Source organism: Helianthus annuus, chromosome 1 (genome assembly GCF_002127325.2).
Source record: "Helianthus annuus cultivar XRQ/B chromosome 1, HanXRQr2.0-SUNRISE, whole genome shotgun sequence".
In the NCBI taxonomy this organism is placed as follows: Eukaryota; Viridiplantae; Streptophyta; class Magnoliopsida; order Asterales; family Asteraceae; genus Helianthus; species Helianthus annuus.
This window is the reverse complement of record NC_035433.2, coordinates 2515197-2537171: the sequence shown is the minus strand read 5'-3', so window position 1 is coordinate 2537171 and position 21975 is coordinate 2515197. Positions and strand designations below refer to the sequence as shown.

Here is a 21975-nt window from a genome sequence, read left to right as displayed (position 1 = left end):
TGGTGAATTGAAACGTCGGAAGCTGCAGTCTAAAAGGACTGGTCCGACTCAAAAGAAACCCTCGGTCCCTGCTGGTAAGTGTTTAACTTTGCAAGTGTTTTGTATGCACAACTTGTTTATTGATTGTTATTGCCTTCTTTGTATTTCAAAACCACAAGATGCAGGGTTTTCTTTCTTTGATGCTCCTTTGTCTCCCTCGCGTACTACAGCTGCGGATGCGGGGGTACCAAAGGAGCCTGCGGCACCTTTTGTTAAGGTGGTTCCTGATCCCTCCGTGCAGGTGGAGAAAACGGTGGAGAAGACTGCGTCCCAGATTTTTGATACTGTGGATTCCTCCAACAACCTGATCAGTCCAAATGATGGTGAAGGATTGGACTTGAGGTTTTCTGATGTTGGACCACAAAAATTTGGGGCTGGATCGCAGAAGTCTACAACTGCTGAGAAGGCTTCTGGTTCCGCGTCCGGGGGTGCGGGTTATGAAGGACCTCCAATTCAGCCTGGAGAGTCTGAGTTGGAATGGTACTACCGTACGTACACTCCGGATCGGAGTACGAGTTATCATCGACCCCCCTGGGCTGTTATGCAGGGGGATGATATTTCTAATGATCCTTCTGCATGTAAGGAAATTCTGGGTGGTCTGGGCACCCCATTTGAAGCTGAACGTGCCCGTTCCGCACCTCGTGAGCTGCGCATCGACCAACTTTCTACCATTTAGTGGGAAGTTTCATAGTGGCGAACGCCATTCTGGAAGATTACAAGGTGCTAGGCCGCAAGGAGGAGGAAGCTACTTGCTTGCGGGCCGAAGCGGAAGAGTTGGTGAAGGCTGCTCGTGCGGGTGCGGAGCGGCTTGAAAGGGACCGGGCTGCTTTTGAGAAGCAGAAACAGACCGCAGAGTGGGCTGCAACTGCTGAGATAAAACAGGTTCGTACTCTTGCCAAGTTACTTTCTGAGGAGCGCAAGAGTTGGCGAGAAACTCTTTCTAGTGAGCGTAAGTCATGGAAAGAATCTTGGGCCAGGGTGAATGAAACACTGTTTCGTGTTCGCCAGGAGCTAACAAATGCCAAGGCAGCGAATGCTGCTTTGAGCAAAGAGAAGGCTGCGGCCGAGGTGATTGCGGTTAAAGCCCAACAGGCGGAGGCCCGGGCTGTAAAGGCGCTTGACGAGGCCAAAAAGGCGGGGGCTCTTGCCGCAAAGGCCCTTGAAAAGGCCAAAGAGAGGGAGAGCCATGCTTCTAAGGCTCTTCAAGAGGCGAATGCTGAGCGGACCCGTTTGAATCAGGTTGTTAGCAGCCTTCAGGTATGATTTGTTTTTCCTGTTTTATTTTTCCTCTTTTCCTTTGAGAATGTTTACTGATTTCATGTAAACGGTTTCTTGCTTTTGAAAGGCCGAGGTTCAGACCCAGGAGGTCAAGGTTGCGGACCTCACGGCCCGCGTGACTGTAGCGGAAGAGCGGGCAAATATGGCTATCGAGGCCAGAGATGCCTTGACCTCTTCGTTTAACCAGCTTGAGGCTGACCGTCAATGGATGCGGAGTCACAGTATTGCACATGTAAGTATCCCGTGCCTTTGTATTTATTCGGATTAGCATATGAATCTTATTGTTCTTTTGTTGCAGATTGTTCAAGCTATCATGGATGCGCCTGAGATCGCAACTGGGTTAGACTTGGTCAAGCAACGTGCCCGCGATGCCGGTTTTAAAGCTAGTTATAGCCGCTGTCTCGGTCACATGAACGTCATGTCTAAAGGCGGCTATACTGACCAACGGTCCGGGTTCCGTGATGTGGACACCGAAGCGCTCCTTGATGCGGCTGTTGCCTCCTTTTATGACACGTCTCTCTCTTGTGTGGAGAAGTTGGACGAATGTTTAGAGGCCGCGGATTATGTAGACCGGTTGCGGATGCTATATGCCGACGCAGAGGAGGAAAATCCTGCTGGTGGCGGCTAAGATGGCGCGGGTACCAGTGGTACAAAATAGGACTTAGGTTGGCCTGTGTGCCCCTTTTTTGTTTTCCTTTTGTATATGTTGGAAACTTTATGTAAATCCATTATGCACCGCGTGGGTGTCTGAATTTTTTGAATATAAAGTTTGTTGTTCAATTTGTACAAGTGTTTTTACTTCTTGCATGTTTGAACGTGTGTATGCGGGACTCTACCCATTGTGAATGGGGTTGAGTATACTCCATACCGTTGTCGTATGAGTATGCGTCAATTCCATTGCTTGCCTTGTTAGGTTTTAGGAATTGTGCAAGTGTTGTAAAACTTGTCCGGAACTCTACCCATTGTGAATGGGGTTGAGTATACTCGATGCCTTTGTCGTATGAGTATTGGGTCAACTCCATTGTTTGCCTTATTAGGGTTTAGGAATTGTGTAAGTTTTGTAAAAACTTTTCTATCCAGCCGGTGAGACACGTAATATTCTGTCTTTTGCTGGCCTATTACAATATTTGTGTGTGGTTAGCACTTTGTGTGGGTATCGGGAATGAAGATTTTGCCAATCTGTTTTTGCGGATACCGCGAAGTGAAACACGCATTTGTAATAATGGTAACAAACAATATTGCATTGAATTGTTCGTTTATTTATTTGCAAATGGCCTGCGGCCCGATAGGTTACATGAAAATGTAAAACATGGCTTACATGTAACAGCGTCTAAGCTGTTGTGCATTCCATGTACGTGCGATAGGTTTGCTTTCTAATGTTTGTAACTTATATGCGCCCTTGCCCAAGACCTCATTGATGAGGTAGGGTCCTTCCCACTTGGGGGCAAGTTTTCCTGGGCGTTCAGCATTAGATGCTTCGTTGTCGCGGAGGACGTAGTCTCCTGGATTGAAAGTACAAACGCGGACGCGTGAGTTGTAGTACTTTTCAAGTTTGGATTTGTACTTGGCCTCGTTGATGGCAGCGTTTTCACGCCTTTCTTCCAAGAGGTCCAAGTCAATCCTGCGTTCCATACTGTTGTCTATATTTTCAATGGCCAACATTCTGGGTGAAGGGATGCCTACTTCCGCGGGGATCACTGCTTCTGAGCCATAGACCAGGCTGAAGGGTGTCTCCCCGTTGCTTGTTTTTGGGCTTGTGCGGTGAGCCCATAAGATGCTTGGGAGTTCATCGACCCAACCACGCCTGGCTGTTCCCAACCTTGCTTTGATGCCTTCGACTAGACTTTTGTTGATACTCTCAACCTGGCCATTCCCTTGCGGATGAGCCACAGATGAGAATATGTGTTCAATGTGTAGTTCTTCTAGCCATTTTTGAAATTCATCGGCAGCAAAGTTGGTAGCGGTATCGGTACCGATGCACATTGGTAGACCGAAACGGCAGATGATGTGTTCCCAAATGAATTTCCTTGTTATCATAGCAGTGGTTGAGGCGAGCGGTTTCCCCTCTACCCATTTTGTGAAGTAATCAACCACTACTATGATAAATTTGACCGCACCTGGTGCGTCTGGGAAGGGTCCGACCACGTCGATTGCCCATTTCTGAAAGGGCCATGCGGTGGTGACCGGGACCAAGTTGTTCTTGGGGCGCAAAGTTTTTGGAGCATGTCGTTGACAGTTAATACATTTGCGCAACTCTTTGACAGCATCCAGGTGCATGCCGGGCCAGTAATACCCAGCATTCATGATCTTGGCCACTACCATGCGTGGTCCTGCGTGTATGCCACACATTCCCTCGTGTATTTCTCTGATGAGGTATGTGGCATCCTGGGGGTTGACGCATCGTATGAGTGACCCTAGGTATGATTTACGGTATAAGATACCATCTCCCATTTGATAATGGCACGCTTTGTATTGTAGCTTGCGTGCCTCTGACTTGCTTTCGGGAGTCACACCTGATTGCAAGTATGCAATAATTGGTGTCATCCAAGATGTTGTGCCGTATTGGATGACATTGACCTGGCGTAGGGGTAACGTAGGATTCTGCAAAATTTCGATGCGTATCTCCTTTGCCAGGTGTTGGAAGCTGGTGGATGCAAGTTTTGAGAGTGCATCTGCGGATTTGTTTTCACTTCTGTTGATATGTCGGATATTGAATGAAGTGAACTTTGATGTTAGTTGCAGGGCTTGCTCGAGGTAGAGGATCATGATATCCCCCTTTGCGGCGTAGTCGCCGCGTATCTGTCCTGCAACCAACAAAGAGTCGATGTGTGCTTCCAAATGTTGCACGCCGAGTTTGACTGCTAAACGTAGTCCTGCCAGTAAAGCCTCATATTCTGCCTCATTATTTGTGCTTTTGAAATCGAGGCGGATTGCATATGTAAGTTCTTGGCCATCAGGGCTGACGAGTCGCAGACCTGCGCCTGCACCTTCCTCGTTCGAGGCACCATCAGTAAAAAGTGCCCAAATCTCCGAGGAAGCTGGTGTTAGCGTAGGATGTTGTGCTGCTTCGCATTCTTGAATGCGATTGGCCGGTACCTCGGCGGCGAAATCAGCTAAGACTTTGCCTTTAATCGCGGGGCGCGGTTTATAGTTCAGTGTGTGTGCGCCCAGCTCGATTGCCCATTTCGCTAATCTCTACCAGAAATGTCGAGTTTGAATAGGATCGGGCCGATCCTATAATTGGTTAGCACCGTGATTATATGGTCTGCGAAGTAGCGTCGCAACCGTCTTGATGCGTGCATTAGTGCTAATACCAATTTCTCCATTATTGAATATCTTGTTTCTGGGTCGTTGAGCATCTTGCTGATGTAATAGATGTGCGTTTGAACCCCCTCCCGCTCCACTATCAGTACCGCACCTACCGCGTTGTCTGCGGCAGATAGGTATAATATGAGTGGTTCATCCTTACGTGGTGCGGTTAGAGTTGGGAGTTGTATCAAACACTCCTTCATTTCTCGGAAAGCATTTTCGGCCTCTGCGGTCCACTGGAATTGTTCTTTCTTTAAACAGTTACGCAGGGTCTTGATGAAAGGATATGACTTAGCTGCATGGTTGGCTAAGAATCTATTTAGTGCGGCTAGCCTGCCGGCCAGCCGTTGCATTTCTTTCATCGTTGAAGGCGACGACATGCGCTCGATTGCCTGAACCTTTTCCGGGTTTACCTTGAATCCATCTTTGGTTACGATGAATTCCAGGAATTTGCCTTCTTCCATTCCAAACGAGCATTTCCCTGAATTGAGCTTTATGTTAACGCTTCGCAGAGTTTGGAATGTTCGTTCAATATCAGTGAGCATGGTATCTTCCTCCATGCTCATGACGACTAGGTCGTCCATGTAGATTTTGACACTTTTGCTTATTTGTCCGCGGAAAGTGTCGTTCATCAGTTTTTGACACTTTTGCTTATTTGTCCGCATTTCGCAATTCAAACGGCATTTTTGTATAACAGTAATTCCCGGTGGGAGTGCGTAATGCCATTTTGTCTTCATCCTCGACTGCCATCTGTACTTGGTGGAAGCCTTTATAACAATCGAGGAAACACTTCCGTCTGAAAGGTGCGAGGTTATCGACTTTTTCGTCGATTTCTGGAAGTGCGTAACAATCCTTGGAACAGGCTTTGTTGAGGTCTTTGTAATCGACGCACATGTGCCAGCCCCCGGATGGTTTCTCTACCATGACTGGGTTGGATAACCAAGTCTGTTATTTAACTTCCCGCAGGATGCCTGCGGAGAGCAGTTCTTCCACCTGCTCATGCATCGCCTGGTTTTTAGCGGATCCAAGGTGGCGTTGGCTTTGGATCACCGGCTTAATACCTGGCAAGGTATTTAAGCAATGTTGCGCGCTTTCATGCGGGACTCCGGTCATGTCTGCGGGTGTCCACGCGAAAATGTCTTGATTCCTGAAGAGAAGCTGCTTCAGGTGCGCTTTGGTGTTAGCGGACAAGGCGTGGCCCAACGTAACCTTTTGTTCCGGGTATCTCGCGTTGAGAACCCATTTTTCCGGTTGATTGTTGGGGGTAGGCCTTGCTATCTTGGTCGGACGCATTTCGTCCGACATCATGACGTCTCCGCGTGCATAGATTATTGCGACCCCCGTTTCGGTTGGGAAACCGATAGCAGAGTGGGGTACGGACGTAATTATATTGAAATCACCCTGGGATTCTCTCCCAAGGAGTATGTCATATTTGGAAGTATGAGGTAAGACCATGAAGTTTACCTCTTCTGTTCGTGTGTGTCTTCCGCTGGTAAGACGCACAGGGAACGTAATTTAGCCTAGGGGAAAGACAGTTTCCCCTGCGAACCCGGCCAACGGGTAGTCCACTGCTTGCAACCGATCTTTATCCTCCTGATCGAACTGGTTGAAGCATTGCTCGTAGATGATATCGGAAGTACTGCCCGGGTCGATGAATAGACGATCGGTGCAGTAATGAGCCAGTTGGCCTGTAATAACGACGGCGCGTCTGTCGCGCGGGCCGCCTCGGACTTTTGGAAAGACGACTTACTCGTCTTTCCAGTCATTGTCCGGTCTTTTCGCCGCCTTGCGCGGCCTGCCTTTACCACCGTTGATCATGTGGGTTGAGGCCACATACATGGTCCTCTTCCCTGAGGAGGTGCCTTCGCCATGAGGGGTGATGCGCTTGGTGGGTTTCTGCCCACCTGGCAAAAGATGTTGCAGTTTCCCCTCTTTTAAGCCTCGTTCAATCTCCATTCGGAGACTGATGCAGTTGTTTGTGGTGTGGCCCGAGTCCTTATGATACTCACAATAAAGAGTGAGATCCTGATTTTTCTTGTACTTCATTGGTTGTGCCGGTCGCAAGAGCTGTGCGTCCGTAAGAAGGACTTCGCTTGGCGACGCAGTGATTTCGGTCCGGTTGCGGTCCCGAGAATCTTTCGTTGGCGCCCGGTTGTCCCGTTGGGGATTGTGGTTCCTTGGGTCAAACGGGTTGTTCCGCGGGAAGTATGGTTTGGAAATGCTGTCGCGATTTCCAACGTTCCGGTTGCGTTTATTGTTACGCTTGGACCCCTGGTGGGAGGTTTCGGCTTTGGGCTGTGCCTTTGCCATATGCGGTTCAAGGGACCGCTGTGTTTGGGCGTATGTCTTGACTGCGGCCATGACATCTTCCCATTTTTTAGGCAAGCCCTCCTTGTCAGAGATGGTCATAACCATCTGTTTGTCCCTGACGGCCTTGATGAAATGGTTCCGTGCCATTTGGTCTACCACGTCACCTATTTCTAGGCACTCTTTATTGTATCGGACGACGAATGCTTCTAGAGATTCGTCGTCCCTGCGCCAGATATTCATGACGTCTAACGAATCACGTTCGTGACGTCGTTGCTGGCTGAAATGAGCAAGGAACTTTGAATGCAAGTCCTCGAATGAGGCCAGTGACGCTACTGGCAATGAATTGAACCAAGCCCTGGCTAAACCTGTGAGGGTTTGGGGGAAAAAAATTGCACCAAGTGGGTTCATCCCACTGGCCGTTGCATCCCGCGCCCATGAAAACGTTCATGTGGTCGTCCGGGTCGGACGAACCGTTGTATTTTCCCACGTTGAATGGGAATTTTGTTGTGGTAACATGGGCGTGGGCAATTCGCGGGGCGAATTTGGAGTTTTCAGCCGCAGCTTTCGGCCTGTAGGGCTGGTTCTCAGGGTGCTTTGCAGCCCTGAGGTATGTGTTGCGTGGATGAGTGGGAGGGATATAGTTGCGTCCCCTCGGTCTACTACTGGTGTCATGCGAATCCCCGCAATATGTATGGTCGTCCGGGTCGTACGGCCATGACCTTCATATTGGGGCAGGGGTCCCAGCCGGCTTTGGATGCCGGAACTGCGGTGGACTGTGGATCGCCGCCTGTTACCGCCTTGGGGGCTCAAGCGGCTTTGTATTGGGCCTCTGGTGTGGGACCCATATGAGGAATCGTCCTCATTTATTGTGCGGACCTCGCAGTAAGAGGATCTGCGGTCCTCACGTCTGCTTCTGGAGGCTGGACGTGAGGGTGCCCTCCCGTCATATTGTAAAATACGACCTGCAGGTGTGTGCGGTGCCGGGGTAGGCCCGGCTTGTATTTGCGCTTCAGCGCAAGCTCGGTTATATGTTGCGGCCAGCAGGGCGGCCTGCTGGTCATACCAGGTGTGAGGGTCCATTTCCGGAGGGATCACAAATGCGTACTGTGATACGTCGTGTCCGACATGCTACACCTTTGCAGGGGTGTCAGGCATATCGGTTGTGAGAGAGTAGTAGTAGTGAGAGAGTTGTGAAGAGATACCTCAAACCTGATTTGGGGTTGGTATTTATAGCCGAGGAGTGAAGGAGGAGGTGGATGGATAGACTGACGACATGTTGCACCTTTGCAGGGGTGTCAGGCATGTCGGTTGTGGAGGTGATGCCACGTCAGTCTGTCGCTTACGTAGACCTGACAGGCGGCTGCCATTGGTGCTACTTGCTCTGTGGTGTCAGTCCCACTTGCTGAGTATACAGGATGCGGTGCGGGCCGCATCGCTGTTTGCGGTAACTGCAGATGTTCCCGCGTCTCACTCTTTGATCAAGAAATACGCGAGATGCGGTGCCAAGCCGCATCATCGTCTGTGGTGATTGTTGCTGTTATCCAGCTTCTCTGTATTGATAGAAGTGTTCACTGGATGCGGTGCCAGGCCGCATCGCTGTGAATACTTCCGTTTTCATACACCAGATGCGGTGCCAGCCGCATCACTATACCGTTCTCATATTCCAGGTAAGTCCTCCTCTATCACTGGACAGATTGGATTCAACCACTGTGTCGACGCATTCCCGCATGGGCACAAGTAGGTTGTTAGCTAGTGGGGGTTTTGATAAGGGTAATGGTCACTCGCGGTCGATGCTGACGCGAGAACTGGGACCATACCCCTTCAGTAGTTTTCATTAGATCGATTTAAATCAATACATACAAACCTTTGAAAGAAACTGAGAAGCAACAACAGGGGTTGTGGAATCCAAAAAACATTGAAGGTTTGATGATCTCATTTCTAGAGAGAGAAAGTAAGTACAGATTGGATATTTTTAGTGGTTTTTTGTTTCCCTCTCTGTGAAAACAGAGGATACCCCAAAAAGAAGAACAATAGAATATTTTTTAATTTAATTAGCTTTAATTTGACCAAAACAATAGACTCTTGACCATAAAAGAAAATCTTGTCGCCGGAGAATACGGATTTCGGCGAATTTCTCTGCAAGAAATGTAAGTGAACTAGATTTAACCCAAACTTTCAATCCAAGATAACACGATATAATAAGAGTATTGAAAGCTAATCAAAACCCACAATATTCAACAGAGAAAACGACAGCAGAATCCCTGAATTGGGTGGAAAAGGATCCGATAACGGGTTCGAGGATGAACAGGGGAAGTTGCAGAGTGAAATGAGGGAGACGAGGGTGTATTATCTTTGCTACGTTTGTTTTGATTTCAAAACATTTATGCTTTTTACGGTGTTTGTTTGTTTGTCATCGCGTGTTGCAGACTGGATTAATAACCGGGGTGGAGGTGGTTGCAGGTTGTGAAGGTTGTGAAGGAGGAGGTGGCTGAGTTTTTGAAAGGGAGAGAGAGAAACGGGTGATGATGAAGAAGATGAGGAGTGGGCCCTATTTCCTTTATATTTTTTTATTTTTTTAATGGTTCATGGGTAATATAGTAATTTTACAAGTATTTAACTGAAAAAACTAACAAAGATTAGTGAAAAGGACCACCCGAGTGCAAAAATTACAACTACTAGGACCAACTCTGTAATTAGTGAACCACTGGGACCAAGTCTGTAATTTTCATAAACCACAGGGACCAACCAAGCATTTAACTCTTTTTTTTAATTAAATGCCTAAGTGAAAAGATAAGGCACTTTAGAATCAGAGGCTCACCCAAAAAACCCTTCAGTTGAATCATCCCCAGCATGAGCGAGAATTGCATCGCCACCAAGGTGTTCTTCTACATAAGGTGTGACATCATATACCTACAGATCATAGTGAAGAATATAACCCTTTTGCGGTCTTTTTTCAACTTTTCACCTTTATACATATTTAAATTGATTGACCAAAGTAATAGGTTATATAACCTAACAGAACCTTGTCTTTGATGATGATCCAGCAATTTGTCCTCTTGTTGTGCAAGTAAACTTCAGCCTTGTTGTATGCTTTTGAAACCTGCATTTAGAATATATATACACTATAATATTCATTCACACTTGCCAAATCATGAACAATATAAAACCGTAAACTACATTCCGATATAACGACTCATCATATTTACACTCGGAGAAAAGGCAACATGCTGTCAACAGAGTGACAGACTGAAGTACTCACCACATCCGGAATTAGAATAGTTTTCATTTAGCAAACTGAAATATTGTACTTAAATCCATATATCTGTATTTCCTATTTTATAACTCCCAAAGTTTTACATTCTTTTGATCGTCTGTCAGGATCTACGAACTTTTCAGATTTTGACAAAAGCAACTTTATTTTATGAATTTGATGCTAAAAAGTTGTTTAAAAACAACCAAAATCCTGCTAAAAACTCTTGTTTTGGAGATGTGCGTGTAAGATACATTATGAATCGTGAATTAACATACATATATCTACAGCCTAAATTTGTACAATCAGACCTTGATTCAAAAAGTGGGTGGTGCTCCGATGTGTTTTGATCCTAAAAGCTGATGCGCACATCACATACGTGAGGCATTTGTTATTGAAATATACTATAAAATTATTTATACATAAGATTTTAACTTGTTAACTTTTAAACACTAAAATATAAGATATTCTCATGTTCTTTGGTCAGATTTATTTAAATCCTTAAAACCCATTGCTCAATGGATGGTGAGATTTGAAAAACTCAGACCCATTGCAATAGGCGATTTAATTTGTTCAAATACTACTCGGTCAACAAACATCTTGAGGATTAACACTAAAGAATTTAAGGGGTTTTTCAGATAAAAGAAGAATAAAACATGTGCATATTATATGAGGGTGGTCATACACTTGGGAAACTCTTTTGCAGCAGTCATCACACAATTTGAATCAAACATGAAAGGCAAAAATGTATTACACTTACCACACAGGTATAATAAACCATGAAGCCAACAGGAAACATAAAATTTTCCAATCAGTCAACACAACAATAAGATTCATCAACTAAAGCCACAAAGTTCATACCATCAAACGTCCAGCTACCAGCGCTAGAGTCACCGGACGTTGCGGCTAGTCTTCAAACCTCGTGACACTTCTTCTCAAGCATTAGGATGTATTACCGAACCACCATCCCATATTTGTTGCCGGCTACCACATCTTCGTCGGAAAGAGGCAATCGATAAGGGAGGCCATTGCCTCTAAATTTCTCACCGGAGTTCGGCTGAATTTAATCGCAAGTTGCATATTCATCGGTTTAACAAAAATCAACCGATCAAACATTATTGAAAGTAACATGCAGGGGAAAGAAACTTACCGGATCTTCGCCATAACCCTAGCCTTTGCCGTAATATGTTTCTATTTTTGCCGGCACCTGGTTCTTCGTCACAGCTACCGTCGGAACCCTAGGGGTTCGTCGGAGTTTTAAATTTTTTTAGAGAGAGAACGGAAACGTTGATATTGATGGTTTTGTTGTTGTGTTGTGGCAGTGACTGAAAAGGAGACCAAACCAGAGGCGGTGAGAGGAGAAGTAGAAAGATCTGGAAGAAAGGAAGAAAAGGATAGTGTATTAAAGAGATAAAAAGAGAAAGGGTAGGTGGAAAGCCACCGACCTTTCTCTTTAATATTATATAAATTGACGCTAAAAATTGTGAGAATTTTAAAAAGACAAAATAGGCAAGTTGCAACAGTTAAAAAAGGGGTTTTTTGAAATTTGGACTAAAATGGCAATAAAAGTGAAACCACAGGGACCTAGATTTAAAAAGTTTGAGATTTGGACTAAAATGGCAAAAATACCCAAACCACAAGGACCAAAATGGCAATTACTCTTTCTCAAATCATATTTCTTAACAACCACTTGAACTACAACCATTATATACTTGCAATTTATGGAAATCAGATTATCGAGACCGTAAAGTTCACAGGTCTACAATTTCTATTATACACAACATATATTTATAATTTTCTTCACATATTTTTACTTTCTTTTTTTATAATATAACCCCGTATAATACATGTGCCTATAACCTAGTATTATTATACATAAAATTATGTAAAGTTAACTAAATATAACATACTTCCTTTTATACAACTCAAATTGAAAATATATAAATAAAAACAATACACAAACAAATAATTACATCTAATAAATAATAAAGAACTCGAGCCCAAGCAAAATACCAACTTGAAAAATTATTAACGAGCTAAGCTCGAGCCTTAGACATAAAGCTTGAAACTTAAGCAAGTCTCAAGCTTTCATGAATTAAACAAACCGAGCTCAGGCTCGGCTTGTTTTGTTTACATTCTAGACCGGTTCCATACTCCCATTGATCAAAAGGTTGCTAACATCATATCCGAAATTAAAAAAAAACAAAAGATTATACATGGGAGTAATTGGGCATTCTAGTATTCTAACATTCTCCAAACGGTTCAAAACACGGTTCAAAAATCACAGACCAGTTCTTAAGCGGTTCAAGTGTGGTTCAGATTGCTCTTGATTGGTCAGCAATGGCACAAAACCCAGAAAGGAAAGCGGTCATCACTGCAACCTGCCGCCAGTTTCGGGTTCCAGCACCAATGGCTGCCCCTGCAACTCCACCTGCAACTAGAGCATTCACCTGTTTGAAACCAAAACGAACATTGGCGAAAAATCAAATCTCAGTCATCTAGCATGCTAGTTACAATCTAATGATAATCATATGTAATGTAGCTTACCCAATCACTTTTCTTGCGGTATCTTCGAATCCCACAGCGCGTAAACGAAAAGATTCCGGCAAAGAGTCCTGAATAGGACAGACAAGAAAATGTATATCAAAGTTTGGCTTACATTAGCCAAAAAAAAATGTATTCTTGAAGCAAAACAAGAAAAGTAAAAGATAAATTCTAAAAATAAAAAAAAAATATAAATCATTTTATACAAAAAAATTAAAAAAAAAAAGATTAAACTTCACAAACAATTGCTGAATGTTACACAGACTACCTTGGAAAAACCGGTTTCCCATTTCATATTTATTAGTGTGTGTGTGTGTGTGTGTGGGGGGGGGGGGGGGGGTAACCAAACAAGTTCACCGGGATTTGATCATATTTTGTAAAATGAATGGTGTGTGTGAAACTAGGGTTGGATTCATTTGGCAGTTGAAATATGCTGGAAAACGAAGCAGGGGAATTTTTTTCGCTTAATTACTGATAAACTTTAGGCAAATTGGAAATAAATAATCCCACCTAACTCAATTTGGCGGATAATAATCCCAAGTCAGTTATTGGCCGATAATAATCCGAACTGGTCAATTTTTTTTTGTAAAATAGTCCGCCGTTAAAATAGCTTAACGGAGTTAAGTTTTTTTTTCCGAATTACAAACCGATGTTTTAGGGCTTTTGATCAGAACGAGGATATGAGTCGATTGATGTAAAACTTACCTCGAAATACTGCCCCAACCCACGAAAACGGTGCTTCAATTCGGGTGTTTAAACTTCCAATTAACAAAAATCAAGTCATTTCGAGGTAAGTTTTACATCAATAGACTCGTATCATCGTTCTGATCAAAAGCCCTAAAACATCGGTTTATAATTCGGAAAAAAAAATGTAGATACAACATGTTTCGTGTAAGAATGAGACGGGCATGTCAAAAGAATGTTAACTTTAAAAAGTAAAATAAAACGGCATGAATGGAGATTACCACATTGGAACCCATATTTACCAACCGTCTTGGCCTGCAAATAAGATAAGGATACGAAACCATTAATCAAACCGTAACCAAACATACAATATATGCATGCCATGCTTGGGTATTGATTATTGAATAAACTGAAACAAATCGGTATCCACTATCTGCTAGTGATTCTTGACTCCACATCTCTTTTAAAGTGGTTTAAAACCGTTATGTATATCATCAAACGTTTGAGTAATACAGTCCAACGTTTTCACTAATATCCCAACGATCAGGGGCGGATCTAGAGTGATAGAAGGGGTAACCTCCGTTGCCCCTTGACGCTCCGACAATAGTGTAAATTTTGGAAAAATTTGACGTTTTTTCGATTTCGTTACCCTTTTTTTATTGAAACGTTACTCCTATGTGGATTTTCTAGATCCGCCACTGCCAACGATCAAATATCTTTAACATATACATAAGTTTAAAATCTTTGTTTCCAGTAACAAAAACCTTCTTCTTTTAGCAGATGCATTTGATGTTTGATTTCAAATATCATTATAAATCAAAAGAGATAAAAGAGTTATGAACATACACTTCAAATTTGCATGTTTATTTGAATCCCAAACAAGTGGTTATCATGCCAAACAAAAAACAAACATCAAAGAAATTAAAAAAAAAAAACAAAAACTTACAAGGAAAGAAGCTCGAGAAATACCGGTCAGACCTAAATCACATTCAACCAATAAACAATTCAGAAAGTAAGATCAAATACATTTGCGTTTTAAAAAGGGTCCTAATAAAGCCACACCCTGTATATGGGTTGTATAACGTTATACGGCCCGTATAGAATAATCTGACATGACAAATCAAATATTGGGCTGTATGCAGTTAATATAGGTGATATATCGGTCATAACGGTCTCTTAGGTGCTGTTTGTTTTTTCTGCGGGAAAAGGTCTGCAGTCTGCGGACCACGTCTGCAGGCATCTGCAGGAGAAGAGGTGGACCAAATGTCTGCAGTCTGCAAGGAGAAGAGGGTTTGTTTTTTTATATAAAAAGATCTTCACACACATAACACACACAAACACACACAGACACCTCTGTTCTCTCTCTGCCTTCCTCACCACCACCAAGCACCACCGCCTTACACAACCACCGTCGTCACCACTACACCACCGCCCTTCACCGTCTCTCTCTCTCCTCTCACAGATCTCTCTCTCCTCCCTCGATCTCTCTCTCTGCCTTCATCATCACCACCGCAAACCCTAGCCTTGAACTCTCTCTCTACAAACTCTCTCTCTCTCTACAATCTGTCACCACCACCGCCATCTCCTTCTCCGGCCAGCCGTTTCTCCGGCACGGTGGTTGTTTGGTGGTTGTTTCTTCTTAAAACCGGTAAGTTGGGGATTTTGAGTGGGTTTTTGGATTTGAGGGGTTTTCATGGTGGTTGTGGTGGCAGGTGGATAGTGGTGACGGTAGTTGTGGTGGTGGCCGGCGGGAGTAGGTGGGGGTTGTGGCAGGTGGATGGTGGTTGCAGGTGGGGTGTGATGGCAGGTGGGTGTTGGTGACGGTGGTTGTGGCAGGGATGTGGTGGTGGCAGGGATGTGGTGGTGGAGGTGGTGGCAGGGAAGAAGAGGTATGTGCCAAGAAGAGGTTCCAAGAAGACATGGGTCATTGTCTGCGTGGTGAAGAGGTCTCGCAGACCTTTTTTAATGAAAGGTCTGCGAGAAAACAAACAAGCTGCAACATCCAAACGTCTGCCCGCGTCTGCGCGGCGCAGATATAAGTGGCCAGAAGTGCTTCTGGCCAAAAAACAAACACCACCTTAGTAAAATATCGGTGTCAAATATCGGTCAAACTATCGGTACCGATATTATCGGCGACATTGACCGATATAACCAATATATCACCCAAGTTTGACTGATATAACCGATATATCACTGAATTATTAGTGTTAAATTGCTATATATATAAATTCTGCATTATATTAAAATTCCCGATATCCCACCGATATCTCACCGAGATAACCTATATTTCAAATATCGGTCCTTGACCGATATCCTATATTTTACCACATTAACTACATAGCATATAATGTTATACAGCTCGTATAGATGGAGAAAATATTAGGTCGTATAACATTCTATACGGGTGGTATAACATTATATGAGGTTTGGGTTGTATAGCATTATATGGGTCTTATAATATTCTATACAGGTCGTACAACATTCTATACAGGTCATATAACATTATATGAGGTTTGGGTTGTATAGCATTACATAGGTCGTATAACATTCCATCCAGGTCGTATAACATTCTATACGGGTCGTATAATGTTATACGGCCCGTATACATGGAGACAAAAAAGCATTCTCACACAATTTTTTTTGCAACAATCAGTTATACCGCCAGTGTAACGTAGGGGTGTGAAAAGAAGATTTTACGGGTGTGGGAAACGGAAATAGTGGGAGCTTTAAAAACCCTAAAGTTGAAAACATCATATCTAACAAGAGATCATTAACCAAAGTGTGCAAATAGCAAGAAAGCAAATCAAACATTGGCATTTGTGAAATCGTAAAGTTGGAATCAAATATGAAAGTGAAAGCTAAAAGCAATTAGTTTACCTTTTTGTTTGGCATCGTAGGAACCAGAACATAAACCCCAGATTAATCCGCCCTGCAAGCAATTAGGGATTTGCAAGATTTGATTGTGTAATGAATGAATGAATGGATGAGAAAGGATGAAAGTTTTGAAAGATACTTACGGTTCCGACGCTAATGATGGATTCTACGGCGATCGAAGAGCACGGAACATCGTGGTACAACTCGGTGTTCGTGTCCATTCTTGTCTTCTTCTTCTTCACTCCTTCAAAAGTCTGCAGTTTTAGACCCGTACGCCCGGTTTGGGATATTTCAATTGCAACCCTTGTATTATTGCCTAAATGTATTTTAACAAGTTTTTTATGAAGCAATTTCATATATACCTCTACAAACTTGCTAAAATATCATATATACCCAAGGTTGTAAGAATCACTAGGTGTTAGTCGGCCGGTGGGGTATTGACTAGCGATTAATAGGGATTAATCGGCTTCTTCGACTCATATTTTCAAGTAAATAGCAATAATTGCCGGAATTTACATGTTTGATCAAGAATGTAGCCGGAATTGCTAGACTTCTACCAATTTTTGGTCAAACAGGACTGGATTTGACCATTGTTGATCATCTGTTGATTAATTAGCTAATTAGATAAAAACTAATCGGTGAATTGTTTGTATGACATTGATTGGATATTAGGATTGGAGTTTGGACTATAAATCATCATCATCATCATCATACTCAGTAAATCGCACCAATAGCAAAGCTAAGGTAGGATCTGAGGAGGGTAAGATGTAGACAATCTTACCTCTACCCCGTAGAAACAGAGAGGCTGCTTCCAGTGAGACCCCCGGCTCAATGATAGTTTTGCATCAAACCTTGGACATAAGACACATAACACTCGGCAATTAAGACAAAGGTCAATTAGTGCATGTACTCCCTTGTCTTGTGGCTATCAACGCCACCACATAATGCATGATTAACCATCCCCTCTTTTAACATTATTTTCATGAAATTAGTAAAATAACGTTAAAATTAGTGCACTTTCACTTTTGTTCATTTGAATGTTTTTTGTTTTCGGAAATGTACAAGTATTCATTGGTCAAGGCGACCTATTCCTCGCTCGTCCAAGGTCTCCGACCACCGAATATTGGGACGATATTAACTTCTTCATCGTCTTCTTCTTCTTCTTCTTCTTGAACCAGTTCACTATTGTCATCATCTTGTTGTTGTGATTCGAGATATGCACGGGCGAATTGGTGGATGAGATTGTTATCTTCTAGTGGGTCGAGTGACATTTGATTAAACGGTTGGGTTTGAAATGGTGGAATAAAAGGGTTGTTTTGATACGGTTGGTTGTGAAACGGTTCGTTTTGAAATGGTTGGTGGGGAAACGGTTGGTTGGGAAACTTTTGGGTTTGAAATGGTGGGATTGGATCAGCTTCGTCATGCAAGCGAAATCTCGCCGGCTCGCCAAGATTAGCTTGAACCTTTGGCCGTGTGGGTTTTTTCTTCCAACCCGAACCGCTTTTGCTTGAACCTTCTATTTTTCGGTTTAGAATGTAGAGTGTAGAGATGGTATTTTTGTGGGTTGAAAGGTTAAGGTATTTTTTTGTGGGTTTAAAGGTTAAGGTGGATGGTATATATATAGGGTTAAAAAAAAATTTAAACACCCCCCAATGGTCCCCTCCTCAACAGTAACTTCCAAATTTTCATGCGTGGTCACCACAACGCGTGGTCACAAGGACCGGCGGTGGTGTTACACGCGTGGTCACCCACGAACCACGCTTCATCACAGGGCATCCTCACTCCCCTAAAGTTAGCTTTAAAGTTGTAGTCACTTGAACTGTTACAGTTCAATTCTAGAATCAAATTGAAGCTGACATGTTTATGTATAACTTTATTTAGGCTTTGCTTATCACATATTTGTATAACATAACACATTGATCAGATATTCAGATTCGATTCTAAGATTAGCTTTAACATTGAAGTCACTAGAATTGTTACATGTAAAATTCTTTGTTGCAATAAGTATTAATTTTGTTAGGGACAAAGATAAGCTTGCTAAATGTTAGGCCACAATGCCACATTGATGAGTAATGCAAAATCATAATCATTATCTATAATCTATAATCTATATCTATAATCTATATCTATATAACTATATAATACATTTCCAATGGACACAAAGGTAATTTAACACCTCTTTTTTAAGATGGCATACTAATAGTCTTAAATAAAACCTATATTTTTACATTGTTTTTCCCATTTTATCCTCCTCTACCCTTATTATTAATAAGGTATCAATGATTTCTTACATCCCTCAACCCGGTCGACTGTTCCATATCCCCTCACCGCATGAAAAATTGAATACTGCAACTTGAATCGTTTCGCATCTATGTCAAACCGTCAGAGATACACTTGAAATCCATGAAGGAGTATAAATCCATCAAATGGTACCTGTATTGAACTCGATTTGGGTTACATTTGACTCCTAGGGTTCCTGTCGAGACTTCCAGAGGTATGTTTTGGGTTTGAATTTGAGTTATCTTCTTCTACTCTATTACCCCCCACAGATTTTTGATAGCTAATTTAGTTCTAATTTATTGATTATGGATCCTTGTATTGCCCAATTTCATACATGAAAAGTTTGCTGGTGAGTTTTGTTTAACCAACACAAGTTCTTCAAGTTAGAACTGGAATCTAGGTTGCAAAATTGCTACTATTCACTAAAATTGCATTTTACTGAATTAGCTTAATATTGCAAAATTGCTACTGTTCATTCTTAATTGTATTGTTTGTGAATGTGAATGTTATTTCAGGTTTTGTAAATTTATGGTCAGATGTGATCAAGTTTTAGCAGATTGTGTGCTTTTGCACAAAATGGTACGTCTGGGACCATGTTTCAAAATAAATTATGTGTTAAAGAGAGTGGTTTTTGTAAATGTTACATGGTGAGCCTTGGGCCTAAGCGCTTAAAAGGTGAGGGTTTTTTTTTTTTTTTAACAAGATGTAGTATAAACAGACCATTTTGGGGGCTTTAGAGTTGATTTAGGCTGGTTCCAGTACATTTTGGATGTTTAAGAGTTGTTTATAGTGGAATTTGTAGATTTTGGCAGGAATTTGGCCGGTGTGCTACAAGGTGGTATGGCGAGCACCTTGTGTACCTTTGACTGCTAGGGTTTCCACTTACGGAAGCATTGATTGTTTAAGTTAATTGGTATGACTTTGGGGAAACAAAACTATTAGCCCTCAATTGAGTATTCATGTCTACACCTTCAATACTTGCAACTTTCACATAAAATTTGTTCTTAAATAACCGACGAGGAAAAGAAATAGTTGGAAATTAGAGTAGCATATTAAAGTGCATGATACTTGCATTATTAGTCTAATTTAGGGGTGCAAACGACTCGGCTCGAGCTCGAGCTCGGCTGTTAGTTATTTTTTCAAGCTCGAGCTCGGTTTGGACTCGGCTCGTTTATTATTTATTAATTAATTCATATTCATTATAATTATTGGTTTAAATATAATTTAGTTTTTTTTTCAAATTTTTAAAATTAGTTATTAATTTATTATTATTTTAATATATATTTAATATATTGATTAAAAAATTATGTAAACAGTGGGCTCATTTAGGCTCGTGAGCCGACTTGAGCTCGATAAGCTCGGGCTCGGGCTCGTTTATTTAACAAACTTGTTTTTAGGCTTGGGCTTGAGCTCCTTTAAGCTAGGCTTATTTTGAGTTTTCTTTGGAGCCAAGCTCGTCTCATTTGCACTCCTATAGTTGCATCTTGGTAGTTCAAACGTACATAGTCTTTTTAATCTTTTATCATTAACCCCATAAAGATGGATGCCTGTAATCTTTCATAGTTGTGAAAATATGGTATTTAGTGTCTGTGTTCAGATATGTTTTCCATGGAGTTGCTAGCCATAAAACATATAGATTTGGTCTTCATACATGAATGCTTTTACATATAGATTTGGTCTTCATACATGGCCGTTTTTGCGTATAGATTTGGTCTTCGCTGATGTTGTTGCTACTGAGCTCAAAACAAAACTCTTCAGCAAATCAGGGTGTGTATGATTAATTATTATTTGTTGGTCAATTCAGTATTTAATTGGTATTGTCATCAAGTCTTTGACCCGACTTCTTCCTTCCAAAAGCATTACTTTGGTTTAAAAAAAAATGGTAATTTTGATCCATTTACTTGCAAACGAGTTGATTTCAGCTGTGTTTTTTTAATCTAAAATGGCTCAAGCGGGTCGAATAAAATACCTTAAATAAAAGTGGTATTGCCCAAATATGTAAAGTACAAGATTTCTAATACTAGCAGGAAAAAGGAAGATACATATATTCAATTTAAAGTGAGTAAACCTTTTGGCAGGTCTTTCTTTGTCAAAAGAAGTAAGTTCGATGACCAGGTCGAGTCCTCAAACAATAACAAATAAGTGGTCTCACCAAGTTGGTATTGTTCTTGCAGTTGATGTGGCTGTTTGTTTGATACTATTTATTGTTTGGCTTGTGGTGTGTCGTGGAACCGAGTGTATTCGTTAAGATGGGATTCATCATTGAATGGATCAGAGAAACGTGTCTTTGTTCTTTGAATTCCGTTGAGATAGTATATGGAAGCTGCACGTGATTCCGGAGTGATGATATGGAGACTGAACAAAAGGTTGTAGACATACTGCCACCCGCAAGCCAGAACGAAACTTTGACTCAGTTGATTGGTCAACCTGCCTAAACTTGAGCAACTTTGTAAGTGTCTAAATATAGTATTTAAAGATAAATTGTGAAATCATGACTTATTTGTGTCTTTGTACAGCTGCAGAAGAAATATCAGCAGCTGCTTGTGATGATAAACCAAATCGTTTGGCAGTGGGCCGCCTTTCTAACGACGTAAGTACTAAATTTTAATATTTTTATTGTTATATACTCATATAAAAATCTGCATATTTAGTTTAATAATAGTTTTTGCTATCATTTTTAAATTTTTTGGACTTAAACCTGTGATCGCAGATGTGCAAGATAATCGAGGAAAACACTGTTGATTCAGTAGAAACATATATTACCAACAAACCTGCGAGTTTCAAGCTGAAAAAGAACCTTCAGCCACTAGAATCAATACATCAACCATCTCACCCGTAATTAAAACCGAGAAGAGCAATGGTGACGTCGCGACTTCAAGTCCACATCAGCATGAACCGGGTCCAGTCAACGGGACTGCGACTGCTGATGTGTACGAGGAATATAAACTAACAGTTACATCATACTTTCCAAATTGTGTGTATGAGGATCTTACTCTCATATCTGATGACTGTAAAATTACATCCATCACTAAGTTGTCACTTTTAGCCCATATAAGACAATTATTGCATTGTGTTCTTTTGACCTACAATTATGGTACCGTTGTAAGATGCAACAGAAGTCATGTTGTGAGGTATATGTTGACCAATTTGTATCTCGTCGAACCCGAATTCGCTTGCTTTACAAGAACAGTTGTTGCCGGTTATACGAGGGTTAATTGGGTCGCTAGAAAATGACATGAGTTTGCTGGTACACACGAACACGACTTATTTAACCCATTTTTCTATGTTTTGCATATTATTGCTCTAAAATTATATTTGTTTTAATTTTTATATGTTGCCACAAATTAGCCAGTCATTTTAAGTTATGGCATAAAAGAACTTATTTTAAGAATAAAAACAGGTTAAAA

General features: G+C 41.9%; 1 protein-coding gene and 1 long non-coding RNA gene across 10 annotated transcripts; one reads left to right on the top strand and one right to left on the bottom strand.

Moving 5' to 3' along the window:
• Positions 1-12189: 12189 nt before the first annotated feature.
• Positions 12190-16591, bottom strand: LOC110899383 (outer envelope pore protein 16-4, chloroplastic). 2 transcript variants are annotated; one of them, XM_022146265.2, is made up of 6 exons: positions 16432-16590; positions 16292-16343; positions 14361-14392; positions 13696-13729; positions 12734-12801; positions 12190-12636 (listed from the first exon to the last, which is right to left on the bottom strand). In XM_022146265.2, exons 1-6 carry the CDS (start codon positions 16507-16509, stop codon positions 12502-12504), a joined length of 399 nt encoding a protein of 132 aa, XP_022001957.1. In that variant the 5' UTR covers positions 16510-16590; the 3' UTR covers positions 12190-12501. The 2 variants fall into 2 exon arrangements, with proteins under 2 accessions (XP_022001957.1, XP_022001958.1); XM_022146266.2 differs by lacking the exons at positions 13696-13729; positions 14361-14392 and having other exon boundaries at positions 16432-16591.
• Positions 16592-18564: 1973 nt separating this feature from the next.
• Positions 18565-21799, top strand: LOC110899381. 8 transcript variants are annotated; one of them, XR_004867776.1, is made up of 6 exons: positions 18565-18782; positions 19084-19147; positions 20275-20335; positions 20647-21017; positions 21085-21158; positions 21279-21799. It is a non-coding gene; the product is annotated as an uncharacterized LOC110899381 (long non-coding RNA). The 8 variants fall into 8 exon arrangements; XR_004867775.1 differs by having other exon boundaries at positions 20240-20335; XR_004867778.1 differs by lacking the exon at positions 19084-19147.
• The last annotated feature ends 176 nt before the right edge of the window (positions 21800-21975 follow it).